This window comes from Phocoena phocoena, chromosome 10 (assembly GCF_963924675.1).
Source record: "Phocoena phocoena chromosome 10, mPhoPho1.1, whole genome shotgun sequence".
Taxonomy (NCBI): Eukaryota; Metazoa; Chordata; class Mammalia; order Artiodactyla; family Phocoenidae; genus Phocoena; species Phocoena phocoena.
The window spans coordinates 97,517,685-97,532,726 of record NC_089228.1 but is presented as its reverse complement, the minus strand read 5'-3'; the positions used below and the strand labels follow the sequence as shown (position 1 = coordinate 97,532,726).

Sequence of the window (15,042 nt, the reverse complement as noted above, 5' to 3'; positions counted from 1 at the left end):
CTTTACATTCCATGTAATTAATAAATGACTGACTTTTATCAATGGATTGTAATATATTTTCATGGGTTTTAGGCTTTTAAAGACCTTAATAGTTTACATAAGACAAAAAAACCCTGGGGATTCAGGAATGTTCTTACAATGTTTATATGGAATTCTGCATAGCATTTCTAGAAAATAAATTATTTCCTGTAGCAGTTAAAAGAGAAAGGAGAAAAGAAAATATAAAATATCGGATGAAACATGAGAGGAGACTAATAATGGTGATTTTTGAATGCCTATGTGCAGAATACAGCAATGGTATGATATAAACTATCCTAATTTAATATCTAAACATCTAGTGATGCTAAACTAGAATCATTAAAAATTAATGATCATTAAATCACTAAAATTTTTCGTAATAATATTAACTTTATTTTGGTTTGATAGATAACGCAAAAAACTGTAAATTAAGATTACATAAATAAGAAATGCATAAAAATAATTTCTCCACATATAGAAACAACTAAGTGTAAATACTAAGGAAAACTTGAAAATACCATAGCACAGGTGCTTTAAACTATTTAAGTGTTAATAATTGATCATGATAGATCAAAGCATTCCAATCTTTTCCAAAAGAGGGACCTTTTTTTTTTTTATTTCCATGGTAAAATTAGGTGGAATGAGGTAGCAGGATGGGGTTATGATGACTGAGACTAAAGGCTGATGATCAAACTGTAAAAAAATTCTGCTATAGAGGGAAGATAGTTACAGATTTTAGAAATTCTATTTTATATAGAATTATAGAAATTCTGAATTTTTAAAATAAAACTATCAGTTAGTAGGCACATAGTCCAAACTTGTAGTTATCCAATATTATTTAACAGTTTATATACAATTCCTATGCACGACCGTGACAGTAATCTAAAGGGGCAGGGCAATGAAACCTACCATGTTTATGGATAAATGCCAGCCCTTGCAATATTTGATACATAATATTTCTGATGACCGACTCAGGGAACAACTTGTTTCTGTGAAGAAATGAACAAATAAACAGTGATGAATTCAATTTGTAAAAATAATGCTGTACACTAAAGGTACAGTTACAGTATCAGAGCAGAGGTTTTGTATATTGGTCTTCAGTTGACATGGAAAAGAAGTTTACTTGAATAAAAAAGGCTTGTAAACTAATCCTCAAAAACAATATTTCAGGAAGTTAAGCTACGAAAAACAAAGTGTAAAAATACCACTAACCTCAAATAGCCCTTTACTATGTACAATTGTTAATGGTTTAATTTATACTTTTGACATTGAATAGTATTCTAAACAATATCACTTTAATTTCCTTTTAATTTAGAAATCCAGAATTGAATCATGAAATTCCAAAGTTGAGTCTTTTTAATGTTCATTTGCAATTGCATTCACCACTTCCACTTATATATATATTTAAAATCATATGAAAGTATAATATTTCATGTATTCACATGTACTTAGTTTTTTCTTCAAAATTATATCTCAGTATACCATGGATATGTTTATCATTTCATATATTTTGAAGAGCATAAATTATTATTAGAAGCCCAGAAGATTACCCATAATCCCACCACCTGACAAGGAAACTCTTTTGATTTTTCAGCATTCTAATCCAGCCCTAATCCATCTGTGTGTATAACTTTTGTATTAGGTGTCAATGTTACATAAATACAACTTTGGTTTCTGTTTTTTATTCACTTATAAGCACTCTTACAATCTTCATAATTATCACTTTTAATGGCTACAAAATAATGACATCAGTATTATACACTGTAATTACCAACCTGTTCTCCCATTGATATTTATTTTAAATAGTTCAGAGGTAAGTGAAGCTTGGTATAGTCATTTGACAGAACACACTAGCTATGTTAACTATGAAGATTATGTATCAGCATTAAAAAATGCCTATAGGGCTTCCCTGGTGGCGCAGTGGTTGAGAATCTGCCTGCTAATGCAGGGGATGCGGGTTCGAGCCCTGGTCTGGGAAGATCCCACATGCCATGGAGCAACTAGGCCCGTGATCCACAGCTACTGAGCCTGCGCGCCTGGAGCCTGTGCTCCGCAACAGGAGAGGCCGCAATAGTGAGAGGCCCACACATCGCAATGAAGAGTGGCCCCCACTTGCCACAGCTAGAGAAAGCCCTGGCACAGAAACGAAGACCCAACACAGCCAAAAAATAAATACATTAATTAATATAAAAAAGTGCCTATAAGTGAATAAATCAAACAGAAAAATGTATCACCACTAAAATTACAACTACATAGAAAGTATGCATGTCTGTATACAGGAGATAGAAAGAAATCTAGAAAAATAAACACTGATTTGAGAGGTAGAATATCCTTTACATTTATTTTAACTGCTATTAATGTCATAATGATATCAGCCTGAAACATAACAGGCATTCAATACAGTATTTTTTGAAAGAGGGAAAAATATGATTAAAGAAAAATTCACTGACTATTCTTAGACCTTGAGAGAGAGAGAGAGAGAGAGAGAGAGAGAGAGTGTGTGTGTGTGTGTGTGTGTGTGTGTGTGTGTGTGTAAGAAATAGAGAGAAATCAACCTCATTCTACTGGGAAATTCATTTCATATTTTAGGCTCTTTTGCTGAACAACTCTGGCTTTAAAAACAGACAAAATGGACATTAAACTCCCAGATGTGACCAGCAGCTACCACCAAAATGTTATCCTCTCCAAGTTCATGGCAGATGACTGAAACTCTCCTTCTTTAGAGATTCTGTTCATATGTTTAAAAATTAAAATGAGAATTTCCTTGGGATTGGTAACACATTTTTATGATTCACTTAAGCATTCTAATAAACAAGTGTATTAGATCCTTTCTTAAAAGCAACTTCATTCTTTCCTCCATTCCTTCGTTAACCTTTTGCAAGATGCTTGGGAGAGTAAGAAAAAATTTTCTCGATTTTGCCCAAGGCCAGCTTTATTATTGGGTATTAAACTATAGATAGATTTTTGTTTCAAAAAGTATAGATAGATAGTGTGCTTATATGAAATATTTACCTTGACTTTTAAGTTATTACCACGGAAAAATGATGGTCCTTCAACGTTAGATATTATCCTTTGATGAAGATAACTAATTTAATGCTACCTCATGGACTGACAGATCTGTACATTGCCAAGTGTGACATAATGAAGGGATCCAAGGGACTCATGGAGGAGACAATAAGGAAAAGGTTTTCGTAAAGACATACCTGTCTTTCATTAATTGATAGAGGTTTTCTTTCATATATTCAAATATAAAATAAAGATGGTCATTTTCTCTGATAACTTCTTTCAGTTTAATCACATTGGCATGATTAAGTTTCTTCAGAGACTGCAATAGAGCAAATGAGCATTAAAATTCTTAAAGCAAAGTTATAGAAGTTGGCACAATCTCATCAATGCTAGGATGATAAGTACCTTAAGTAGTTTTCCATTTCTTCTAAATTCATTAATGAATTTTTAATATCTATAAAAATTTCCATGTCTAGAAACATCTAGAACATCTATTTAAGTAAGCAGTGGGCTTCCCTGGTGGCGCAGTGGTTAAGAACCTACCTGCCAATGCAGGGGACATGGGTTCAAGCCCTGGTCTGGGAAGATCCCACATGCTGCAGAGCAGCTAAGCCCGTGAGCCACAACTACTGAGGCTGCGCTCTAGAGCCTGTGAGCTACAACTACTGAAGCCCACGTGCCTAGAGCCCATGCTCTGCAACAAGAGAAGCCACCGCAATGAGAGAAGCCCTCGCACCGCAACGAAGAGTAGCCCCCGCTCACTGCAACTAGAGAAAGCCCACCTGCAGCAACGAAGACCCAGTACAGCCAAAAATAAATAAATAATTATATATATTTTTAAATTAAATAATATAAAGTAAGCAGTAATTGTCTAAGTAACGAATATAAGTGCAAAAATAAAACAGGTCAACAATAGCTACAAAACATTTGTCACTTTTTTTTCTTGGTCATTAAATAGGTTTAATTTTTTCTGCCTTAACTATGTGGAAAGCCATGCAAAAGTCTCCAAAAATTTATCCAAGTTATACAACATAAAATATAAAGAAATGGTATGTGGTAATTAAAAAAATTATCTTTCCTTTGATAATATGGATTAAAATGCTCATTTAAAAGTGAGAGTATACTTTTAAATATGAGGGTATAGTTAACTTTCTGTTCTCCACTGACATTCTGATGAGAAATGAGAAATTAGGAACATAAAGAAAAACATAAGAAATATAATTATCTTTGGTCTGCTTCCCGCAGAGAACAGAACCATCTTCTTAGCTACCATCCTCAGAAATGAGACACATGTGAGGTAGAGCTAAGGCCTTCTGGGGTTCTTTTCACCTCTGGGATTTTACCTTAACTTCTCTCAAGTTCATACATTCATCCCAAGAATAGAACTTTCTCTTCATTCTGCAATAAAAAAAGAAAAGTTTAGTGTGTGGGGACCGGGGATTTGAAGACACAATTTACACCATTGGCTTTCTTACTCTATAATTAGTTCACTTTGGGCAAAAAGCTGTGATATCTCTTTTCCTTCCTCCTTAAAAGGAGATCATCTCCCTTCTGTGTATCTCAAGGCCATTTGGTGCAGGTTCATGACTGTGTCACTTCTTGGGCAAATTGCCTAATGACTTCTCTGTGCTGCAGCCTGCTTAGCTGTAAAGTAGGAACTACTGCATAAGAAAATCCTATCGTGAAGTGCTTAGTTCGGCACCCAGTAAATGCTATTGTAGATGTCCTTATTTTTACGGGTATCTGTGGTCAGCTACAATAAGGTATGAAGGGCATCACTACTATTATCTCTAAAATATCCTTAGTGAATCAGAATTTCAGTTATACTCATTCAGGCGCTAGAAATTTATGAAGGAGCTTGAAGAAATTAAGGGCTTACCAACTTACCAAAAGATACGTTTCAGTACTATAGATTTATAAATGTCTTGCTAAAATGGTAAAAGTAAATCTAGCACAGTGCTTAATTTGAAATAAAATAGAAGTCAATTCAAATATAGTATAATAGTATTTTAGTAAATTGATCAAATCCATGCAAAGCTATACATATAATCTCTATGATTCTTAAAAAGTAATTATAGAAGTTTTAATCCAGTGTTTTAGAGGCTAGTTAATATATCCAGGTTCCTTTTCAAAATTTAGTACAAATTGAAACTTTTATTCTTCTTAAAAATCTGTGCTAGCTGCATCCACATATACTAACTACCCTAAGGTGATGCATGTATCTATATGCAGCAAATACAGAAGTTTCCTTGCAAAACAATTAGCCTGATTTCTAAAGGAATTAATTATAAGAAATTAAACCAATTTGTTAGAATTCCTTTTAGATTCCCTGCCATCTTCTCTTTCATTTATTGATTCATCCAACACCGACATGCCAGGGTGATGAAATCAGAGATGGTTACCCTGATGCTTCCCATCTCACAGGAAATAGACTTTAGTTAACACAAAACAGACATACAAATGAGCTTTCAGGATCATGAGATGAATTGGCCAGGCCCCAGACCTTTTTGATGAGGCAGTATTTCAGATGAGACCTGAAAGAGAGAAGGTGCCAGCATGTGAAGGCTGAAAAAAAGAAGATTCAGCCAGACAGAAACAGCTAGAAAGAGCTGGGCTGGTTAGAGGAAATGAGAGACCACCTCAGGTCGATCCTTGTTCCTTTAATGCCGGGGAGCTGATTTTCATGGCTGTGAGGTCACCGTTCCTGCTCTGCTTTTTCTCCCGTAGCACTTTACCCACCTTCTTGCATACCATATAGTTTACTTTTATGTTTAGTCCTTCTCCCCTCTCCTCACACGCAAGCTCCTTGAGGACACCTCCACATTTCTGCTCAGTTTCTGGCACATAGTAAGTGCTCAATCAATGTTTACTAAATGGATGGATGGATTTCGAGACCCACAGCTGGGGTCCTGAGGAGCTGTCCCACAAACAGGAGATCCTCAGGAATGGAATAGCCTCTCAGGTCCTTAAAGGGCAGAGAGCTTAGTAACATTTGTTAATTAAATGAGGTGTGGGGATCTTACCAACACCCCCTAGAATGAATTCTGTTACAGATTTTTTTTGGAGATGGCAGCAGATACCACAAGGTTTCTTACCAGTGACCTAAATTAAATTTCCCAAGGGAAAAACTCTCTTGCTTCTAGGCCTTCATACATATTATTCTTACAACTTGGAATATTCTTCCCCTCCTCTTGAGAATTTTTTGTCATTCTCGAGATCTCATTTTATGGGGGAAGCCTTCCAAGATACCTCTCCAGCACTGCTTCTGTGTGCTCCCATAGGCCCGGTATCCCCCCATCATAGGACTTATCATCTTTTGTGTTGTCACTTTTCTAATTTGTTGGTCTATTTATAACTCATCTATCCCATCCCCATTTGTCCCGAGCACCAAGTGTAATCGTAGCTTAACAATTACGTGTTGAATGAATTTTTAAACTTTTTGCAAGCCTTCCAAATGACTCATCCTCTTCTCATTCATTTTTACTCTGTCTTTAATTAGGGTAGGAACACTGTCTGGCACATAGTAGATACTGAATGTGGCAGACACTATGACTTGTCTATCCAAGAGCCACTTTTCTTCTCTTCTTTATTAACATAGATCAGCTTTAACCCAGGGATACAAAATGGCCACCTAAGTACTCAGTTTCCCAGCTTCTCTTATTGCTACGTGTGCCACGTGACACACTCCTGGCCACTGAGGAGAAACCAGAAGTCTTCTGGAGAGGGGTGGGGGAAAGCTTTTGCTTTCCTAATGAGAAGAAAGTACAGCAACTGACTGACAGTAACTGTTTCAGCTCTTCCTTATTTCTTCTTACTCGGAATTCACACTCAAGGCCTAGACTGCTACAGCTATGTTTTTAAATTTATTTTATTCAAGTATGGTTGATTTACAATGTTGTGTTAATTTCTGCTGTACAGCCAGGTGATTCAGTTACATGTCTATATATATTCTTTTCCATATTCTTTTCCGTTATGGTTTATTACAGGATATTGAATATAGTTCCTTGTGCTGTATAGTAGGACCTTGTTTATCCATTCTATATATGAGTTTTCATCTATCTGCTAATCTCAAACTCCAAGTTCATCCCTCTCCCGACCCCCTCCCCCTTGGCAACCACAAGTCTGGTCTCTATGTCTGTGAGTCTGTTTCTGTTTCACAGATAAGTTCATTGGTGTCATATTTTAGGTTCCACATATAAGCGATATCATACGGTATTTGTCTTTTCTTTCTGACTTATTTCACTTAGGATGATAATCTCTAGGTCCATCCATGTTGCTGCAAATGGCATTATTTAATTCCTTTTTATGGCTGAGTAGTATTCCATTGCATATATGTGCCACATCTTCTTTATCTATTCATCTGTCGACGGACATTTAGGTTGCTTCCATGTCTTGGCTATTGCAAATAGTGCTGCTATGAATGCAGGGGTGCATGTATCCTTTTGAATTATAGGTTTGTCTGGGTATATGCCCAGGAGTGGGATTGCCGGATCATACGGTAACTCTATTTTTAGTTTTTTGAGGAACCTCCATACTGTTCTCCATAGTGGCTGCACCAATTTACATTCCCACCAACAATGTAGGCGGGTTCCCTGTTCTCCACACCCTCTCCTACTGCAGCTATGTTTTGAAGACGAAAGAACCTAGGTCTGTGATAACAGCATTGAGACAAGGTATGAGCCCTGGGCTGCCTACCTCAAAACATTTTACAATGTGAAACAAATAAATCCCTATTTAATTTACTTTTGGTTAGTTTTTTTAATTTCATACACCGAAAGCTTTCCTAAATTATACACGTATGACTTCTTCTCAGCATTCAATCTATTTGACTGCTTAAAGGATGTGACCTCTCACTTCTCTCAAGGTCTTACCCAGCTCTATGCAGGTGAGGCCCAATTCCCCATTTTATGAAATTGAAGACTGAAACAAACACATGATCTTGCCACACAGAAGGAATAATGAACATTTTGTTATAGAAAACAAACCAACAGTAATAACCTTAAATGATACGACGAGACCCAACCCTCATTCTCATTTTCTTACCCCCTCTCCCCGGAAGCCACAGCTTTCACGAAGTTTATGTAAATCTTTACAGTCCTTTTAAAGATATTTTTACGTATAACTTTATTTATGTGTAATGAAGTATTTATCTGTGTGAATTTACATAATAGCTTAACCCACAAATAAGGATGATTTCATCTCATTTTGTCTGATACTTACACCTCATTTATTATTTTTTTCTCTTGTTGCCTTAGTTAGGGTCTCCAGTTCAATCTTGATCAGTAGGGGATATAGCAGGCACTCTGGTCTTAAAACCAACTTTACAAGAAGTACCTGTAATATTTCACCTTTCAAGTCAGGGAAGTTTCTTCTTATTCCTATTTTTCATTTCGGTTATTCTATATTGTACATTTACTTATTTGATAATAATGGCTATTTAACAATATTTTATAAAAGTATTTTCTCATATATGTAAAGTTTTAGATCATGAGAGTGTAAAGTTTTTAACATTTGATAAACATTTGTTAAAGCGTTTAAATTTTAGATCATCATCATTTAGTTGATGTTGTAATCAGTTTCCAAGACTCGTTCTGGGGAAACCAGTTGCCACGTCATGAGGACACTCAAGTGACTGTCTGTAGAGCCCCATATAGAGAGAAACTGAGGCCTCTTTTTGTCCTTATGAAAAAAGGAAATTTGGACACAGAGATAGGCATCGAGGGAAGCTGATGTGGGAGGGATACAGAGAGAAAATGACATGAATAAGCCAAGGAGAAAGGCCTACAATAGATCCTGTCCTCCCGGCCCCCAGAAGAAACCAACGCTGCCGACACCTTGATTTTAGACTTCTAGGCTCCAAAACTGTCTCAATAAATCTCTGCTGTTTAAGCCACCCAGTCTGTGGCTTAACCTTTGCCACAGAAGCCAAGTATGAGCCAAATGATGCTCTAAATTCCTGTGTTGAAGTCCTGACCTCCCAGTACCTCAGAGTGTATTTGGAGGTAGACCTTAAAGAGGTGATTCCGGTTAAGTGAGGTCTTTAGGGTAGGTCCTAATCCGATATGACTGATGTCCTTATAAGAAGAGATGAGGACACGACATGCACAGAGGGACGATCATGTGAAGACATGGGGAGAAGAGAGCCATCTACAAGCCAAGGAGAGAGGTCTTACATGAACCAACCATGTTAGCTGACACCTTGATCTCTGACTTCTAGCCTCCAGAACTGTGAGGAAATAAATGCATTGTTTAAATCACCCAGTCTGTGGTACTTCGTTGTAGCACCCCCAGCAGACTGATACAGTGAACCACCTTGGGCATGGGTGCTCCAGCCCTGGTTCAGCCTGCAGATGACCGTGACCTTGGCCCACCTCTTACTGTCACCTCACGAGAGACCTGTAGCCCGAACCACGGCTGAGCTACTCCTAAATTCCTGACTCACAGAAACTGTGAATTAATCAATGTTTGTTCTTGTCTTAAATCATTAAGCTTTGGGGTAATTTTTTTTTTACATATGATAGATAACAGATACAGTGGATTAAAGAAATAAGATAATAATAATTAACTCTATTTAATTGGTAAGGTCGGGAAAATTCCATATGCCACTCAGAGCTCAGTTTGATACTATGAATACCATCTGATTTTGAGACGTATTGTTTCAAAGAAACAATAAGCTCTACTCTGTACTCAGCTCTAAGTTCCACAGTTACCTTCAGTTTCAGTTCAAATGTATCATGCATGAAAAGCAGAGCCCTTATATTTTTTGATTTGTCCATGTAGCTGGACAAATCAGAAAATTAACATATGTGGGGGTCAGCTGAACTCCTTTTTGGCAGTGTTTTCTCCAGAATGGCGTTCCATATTAGCCTAACGAGCATGGGGTCTAAACCAGACTTCTCTCTGTACTTGTATACAGTCTCAAGCAAGCAAAGGAAAAGAAAGATCGGCAAACTTGGCAGTGTTGCCCATGGTACCTTTTGATGGCCACCAGCTCCCCTGATTCGATACTCTTGCCCATCAGCACACTCCCATAAGTGCCGTCCCCCAGCTGTCTCATGGTTGTGTATCGGTTCATCTTGGAAAAATAACGCAGCACAGTTGTTGACTGAAATGACTTCCTTGTTGAATATAAATGCTTCTTTATTTTTGTTCGGTTTTGCCCTTAGACTGTTGTTGCTACACTGGTGACAGGCTTGTCATCATTAAGCACAGGCTCTTCCCCAAGATTATGTACGTTCATAAGATACAGCAATAAGGAATCTGGCAAGGAAACAGTGCTTCCATTCTTATGAACACCCTGTAAAAAAAGCAAAACAAGAATAAAAGGGATTTTCATTAAAGAACCTCTTCCAAAAATTTACTGGTAACCTAGGAAAATTATAAATACCAACATGTTAAGCATGTGTCATTAAATCAATTGTGCGATGCGAATGGTGTTCACCTATAAAAGACTGATGGTACTCACTGGTGAATGCTTCATTTACACGGTGCCATGCTACTTATCCCATGAACGGTCAATAAATACTGGCTTAATGATTTGCATGATTGCTTTTTTACTGACTATATAATGTAATCTATATTAGTCCAAATCAGATTTTGGGAAGTCAGACGCTCTACTATGTCCATTCCTTGAATCAATGTTTGCATCATATTTAATTTGAACCATAATCCCTTATTTGAAACTCCTGGACCAGACGTGTTTGGAATCCAGGAATTTGCGTATTTTAGAAAAGTAATATGGTGCGTAACACCTCCCAAGCAGCATCTTAATGTACCTGTAGAAAAATGTTTGAAAAGTACACTACGTAAAATAAATGAACTCACGTCATTCGGGTCATGTTCTGTTGCAGATGAATTTGCACAGATTAATTTTTTATTTTTTATAAATTTATTTGTTTGTTTTTATTTTTGGCTGCATTGGGTCTTCGTTGCCGTGCTGGGCTTCCTCTGGTTGTGGTGAGTGGGGGCTACTCTTCGTTGCGGTGCGCAGGCTTCTCATTGTCATGGCTTCTCTTGTTGCGGAGCGTGGGCTCTAGGTGCGCGGGCTTCAGTAGTTGTGGCACGTGGGCTCAGTAGTTGTGGCAAGCAGGCTCTAGAGCGCAGGCTCAGTAGTTGTGGCGCACAGGCTTAGTTACGCGGCATGTGGGATCTTCCCGGGCCAGGGAGTGAACCCATGTCCCCTGCATTGGCAGGCGGATTCTTAACCACCGTGCCACCAGGGAAGCCCCAGATTAATTTTTAAAAATTCATCTTTCAGAGCTTTGAGGGTTTCAAAACTACAGAAAAGGGATTGTGGATCTGTATATATTTGAAGGGTACAAGTTTCTCTAGGTTCTGATTTTGTAGCTATGATTAAAGAAAACACACAAAGCACATAAAGCCTTAGTGTCTACCTCATTAAAAGAGCGTTCAGTAATTTCCTCCCATTGTTCTGTCTTAGTTCTGCATTCAAGGAACAATTTCGCATTTCATACCTGTTTATCATTCTTATGTTGCTTTGAAAAATCTCTGTCATTCTGTTACAAGGCTGTATGCTTAGTTACAAAGTGTAACAACATGTTTGGCACTATCAAATAGTTTGTTTTAAAATGCCTTTTACAGGGACTTACCTGGTGGCTCAGTGGTTAAGAATCCGCCTGCCAATGCAGGGGACACAGGTTTGAGCCCTGGTCCGGGAAGATCCCACATGCCGCAGAGCAACTAAGCCCGTGTGCCACAACTACTGAGCTTGCGCTCTAGAGCCCGTGAGCCACAACTACTGAGCCTGTGTGCCACAACTACTGAGGCTGTGAGCCACAACTACTGAAGCCCGTGCGCCTAGAGCCTGTGCTCTACAACAAGAGAAGCCACCGCAATGAGAAGCCTGTGCACCGCAACGAAGAGTAGCCCCTGCTCGCTGCAACTTGAGAAAGCCCGTGCGCAGCAACGAAAACACAATGCCGCCAAAAATAAATAATAAATTTGAAAAAAAATAAATAAAATACCTTTTACAGGGAATTCCCTGGTGGTCCAGTGGTTAGGACTACATGCTTTCACTGCCGAGGGCCCGAGTTTGATCCCCGGTTGGGCACTAAGATCCCACAAGCCGTGCGGTGTGGCCAAAAAATAATATGCCTTTTATAATCTGGTGCTTCACTCAAAGATTTTTTTTTTGCGGTATGCAGGCCTCTCACTATTGTGGCCTCTCCCGTTGTGGAGCACAGGCTCTGGACGCGCAGGCTCAGCGGCCATGGCTCACGGGCCCAGCCGCTCCGCGGCATGTGGGATCTTCCCGGACCGGGACACGAACCCGTGTCCCCTGCATCGGCAGGCGGACTCTCAACCACTGCGCCACCAGGGAAGCCCAAAGATTATTATTTTTTTCACTGTAGCATGATCTCCACGACATAAAGTCATAAAAATTGCTTCTCTATTAGATGCAGAAATTTAGGAGCGACAAGAATATGTTTTAGTTGTCAAAGTACCTAAGGCTTCCAAAAATAGGCTTTCTGAGGAAACGTGGCAGAGAAGTGCGCTAACACTATGTTGTTTCCTTTATACAGGAACACATTTGTCCACAGGAAACTTTGGAAGAAGCTGTGGGGCTTTTAAATAACAGGGAGTATGTGTTAATTTGTCATTTATTTTACTTCATATAGATAATAACCACTTCAAAGGCACATGAGAGGTAGTTTAGGCCATGCTAACTCTGCGGCCAGGATCTTGAAAAAGAGATCACAATAGTAAATTCCAGTTCTATTTAGTGGTTCCTTCATTTTTCTCAGTTTAAATCTGAGCAAATGGTCTTAACACATGCCAGCAAATGGTTCCCCATTTGCCTGAAAATGAAGTTCTTTTGTAAGTGGCCATTACATTATACACAGACACAGATTCTAAATATTAAGGCATTAATATAGAGAAAGGTAACACCCCCGCCTCCTCACATATTTCCTGACCAAAACGTGTATTTGCTTTTCTTCATTTTTCCTTTATCTGGATAAGGAAATATAATTTTGAAAGCTCTTTGGGGGTTTGTTTTGTACCCTGTGCTATGATTAAACAAAACATGGACTCTGAAGTGTATTTCTTCTGATCACTTAGACTCTTATTAAATCAGTATTTTGCATTTTATTATCAGCATGTTAAATTGTTTTTCTTTCTTAGTTCATCAGTCAGGGATTGAATTCACCGCAGTGAAAGCGTCGAGTCCTAACCACTGAACCGCCAGGGAATCCCCAAATTGCTTGACATTCTTTTCTAGCTTTTCTGTTTAAGGTGACATACACTTATCTCTTTTAAGGAAATGTGCTTTCTAGAGGTTTACTGATTCTTTCTGGTTAAGTAACAATACAGAGAATACATTTGTCCAAAAGGCCATGGTGTTTATCATACCAGTAAAATTATACAGTAAAAACACTGAGGGATTAAATGACCTATGAGCAGTCAGAGAATCAGTGATGGAGTCAGTGGAATACTTGCATTAGCCTGAAGCTGTTTGGGTTTTTAGTGCAGTCCCCAGCTGCTAAACAACCCATTCTTGCCAGCTTTTACAATCACTGGTGCAGCTAAAGGAACCACCCCTCTCCGCTGCCAAACCATGTAGAATCTACCCCGCAATGAAAGCTGCCCACCCCCTCCACCCCCTAAAGATTCCTAACTCCTCACCCTAAAACGCCAAGATGCTATAAACAACCGGGAAAGAGCACAGGGTGCGCCCCACCCTGGCTACACCCTGGGGCTACATCTGTCTCGTCCTGATACCTGGAAGGACTTAGTGAAAAATTATAGGCCAGAAACAGTGAAGGGAAAGAGTGTGAGTGGGGGAGAAGGGAGTCTTCCTGGAGTTCCTTAAGAAAATTATTAGTTTTACCCAACCCCCCCAAATTATTTAATTAAGAATTTTAATGGGATAAATAGCATCTTCTTTTCTTTGCAAATCTGCTGCATAGGCAACAGGTTATTTTCTTGTTAACACCTCACTGAGGACAGGCATTGAGGGTCCGAGAGGCAGGCAGTTATGTAGGCACTTCTGGAAAAGGACAAATGGCTTGAGAAGGGAGTGAAAGAGGGAGCGGCACAGATGGGGAGAGAAGTTCAGAGGTAAGAGGTGCCAGAAACATTGAAACTTTCCCTTGCAGCGGCTCAACAACCTGCAAAAGTGGGATTAACTGCCTCTTTCTGGTCCACTGTTAAGACCATCAGCCCACCATCACCAGTACTGTTAGCACAACAGACCATTCAGTCATTGACTCCTTTCTGCATTGTCCTGGAAGCCCAACCGGTTTTGGAGTGGCTATTGTAGAAACTGCACTCCGGGCCTAACCACTCATCTTCCAAGTAAACACTGGAAACGCAAAGTTTGTTTCAAGTGCTATAGCATAGGATACTTATATTCAGGGAAAAATAAGTAAGGGACACAGCCATTTCCCAGTTTCTTTCGTTTGAGGGGTAAAGATTATGGATATGACATAGATTTTAAAAAGCTCTGATTTGTGGCTCTCAGAGAATTGGGCCAATTTACTAACCTTTAAGTAACACAAGTTTACATACTATGCTCCCAAACAAAACTTTAAAAAGGCCTCTTTTGAGTCATGTTCAATACAAAATAAACAGCTCTCCAAGGTGAGCTGACCATTTCAACTGTCCCCTTATCCCCCTAAAAGTATAAGGATAATGGCCTAATGGCATAGATATATAAAGGTAAAGGATTTTTTAAAAAAATCATTACTCCCATGTACCTACTCACTGATAGCATATAAACAACTATTTTTATCAGTGTAGAATAGGAAGGTCCTAAACAGATTACTAGTCAAAAGCAGTACATGTAACTTAAAAGACAGACTGCCTATGGGTCCCCAGTTCACACCCAATAATATTTCTCTGCAAGTTACATATATTCTTCTCTGTGGACCTTTGGAAAGATAACTCTGCAAAACAGAGATGTATTGACATGATTTCTTATGCACATATTTCCATATATATGCAACAAAGCAAAACAAGTAAATGTAATGTAACTATGATCCTCAATTAATTTAATAG

General features: G+C 38.6%; 1 protein-coding gene across 3 annotated transcripts in view; it reads right to left on the bottom strand.

Moving 5' to 3' along the window:
* Nucleotides 1-15,042, bottom strand: part of MAK (male germ cell associated kinase) — a 48,113-nt gene that overhangs the window by 31,258 nt on the left and 1,813 nt on the right. For 2 of the 3 annotated variants that reach the window (XM_065884822.1, XM_065884824.1), the window contains exons 1-4: nt 9,999-10,099; nt 4,368-4,422; nt 3,222-3,343; nt 928-1,007 (exon numbers count right to left, since the gene is read on the bottom strand). In XM_065884822.1, the coding sequence (XP_065740894.1) occupies nt 928-1,007; nt 3,222-3,343; nt 4,368-4,422; nt 9,999-10,099 (358 nt within the window). Of the gene's footprint in view, nt 1-927; nt 1,008-3,221; nt 3,344-4,367; nt 4,423-9,998; nt 10,322-15,042 lie in introns of those variants that run through there. The other variant, XM_065884823.1, reaches the window with a different exon arrangement.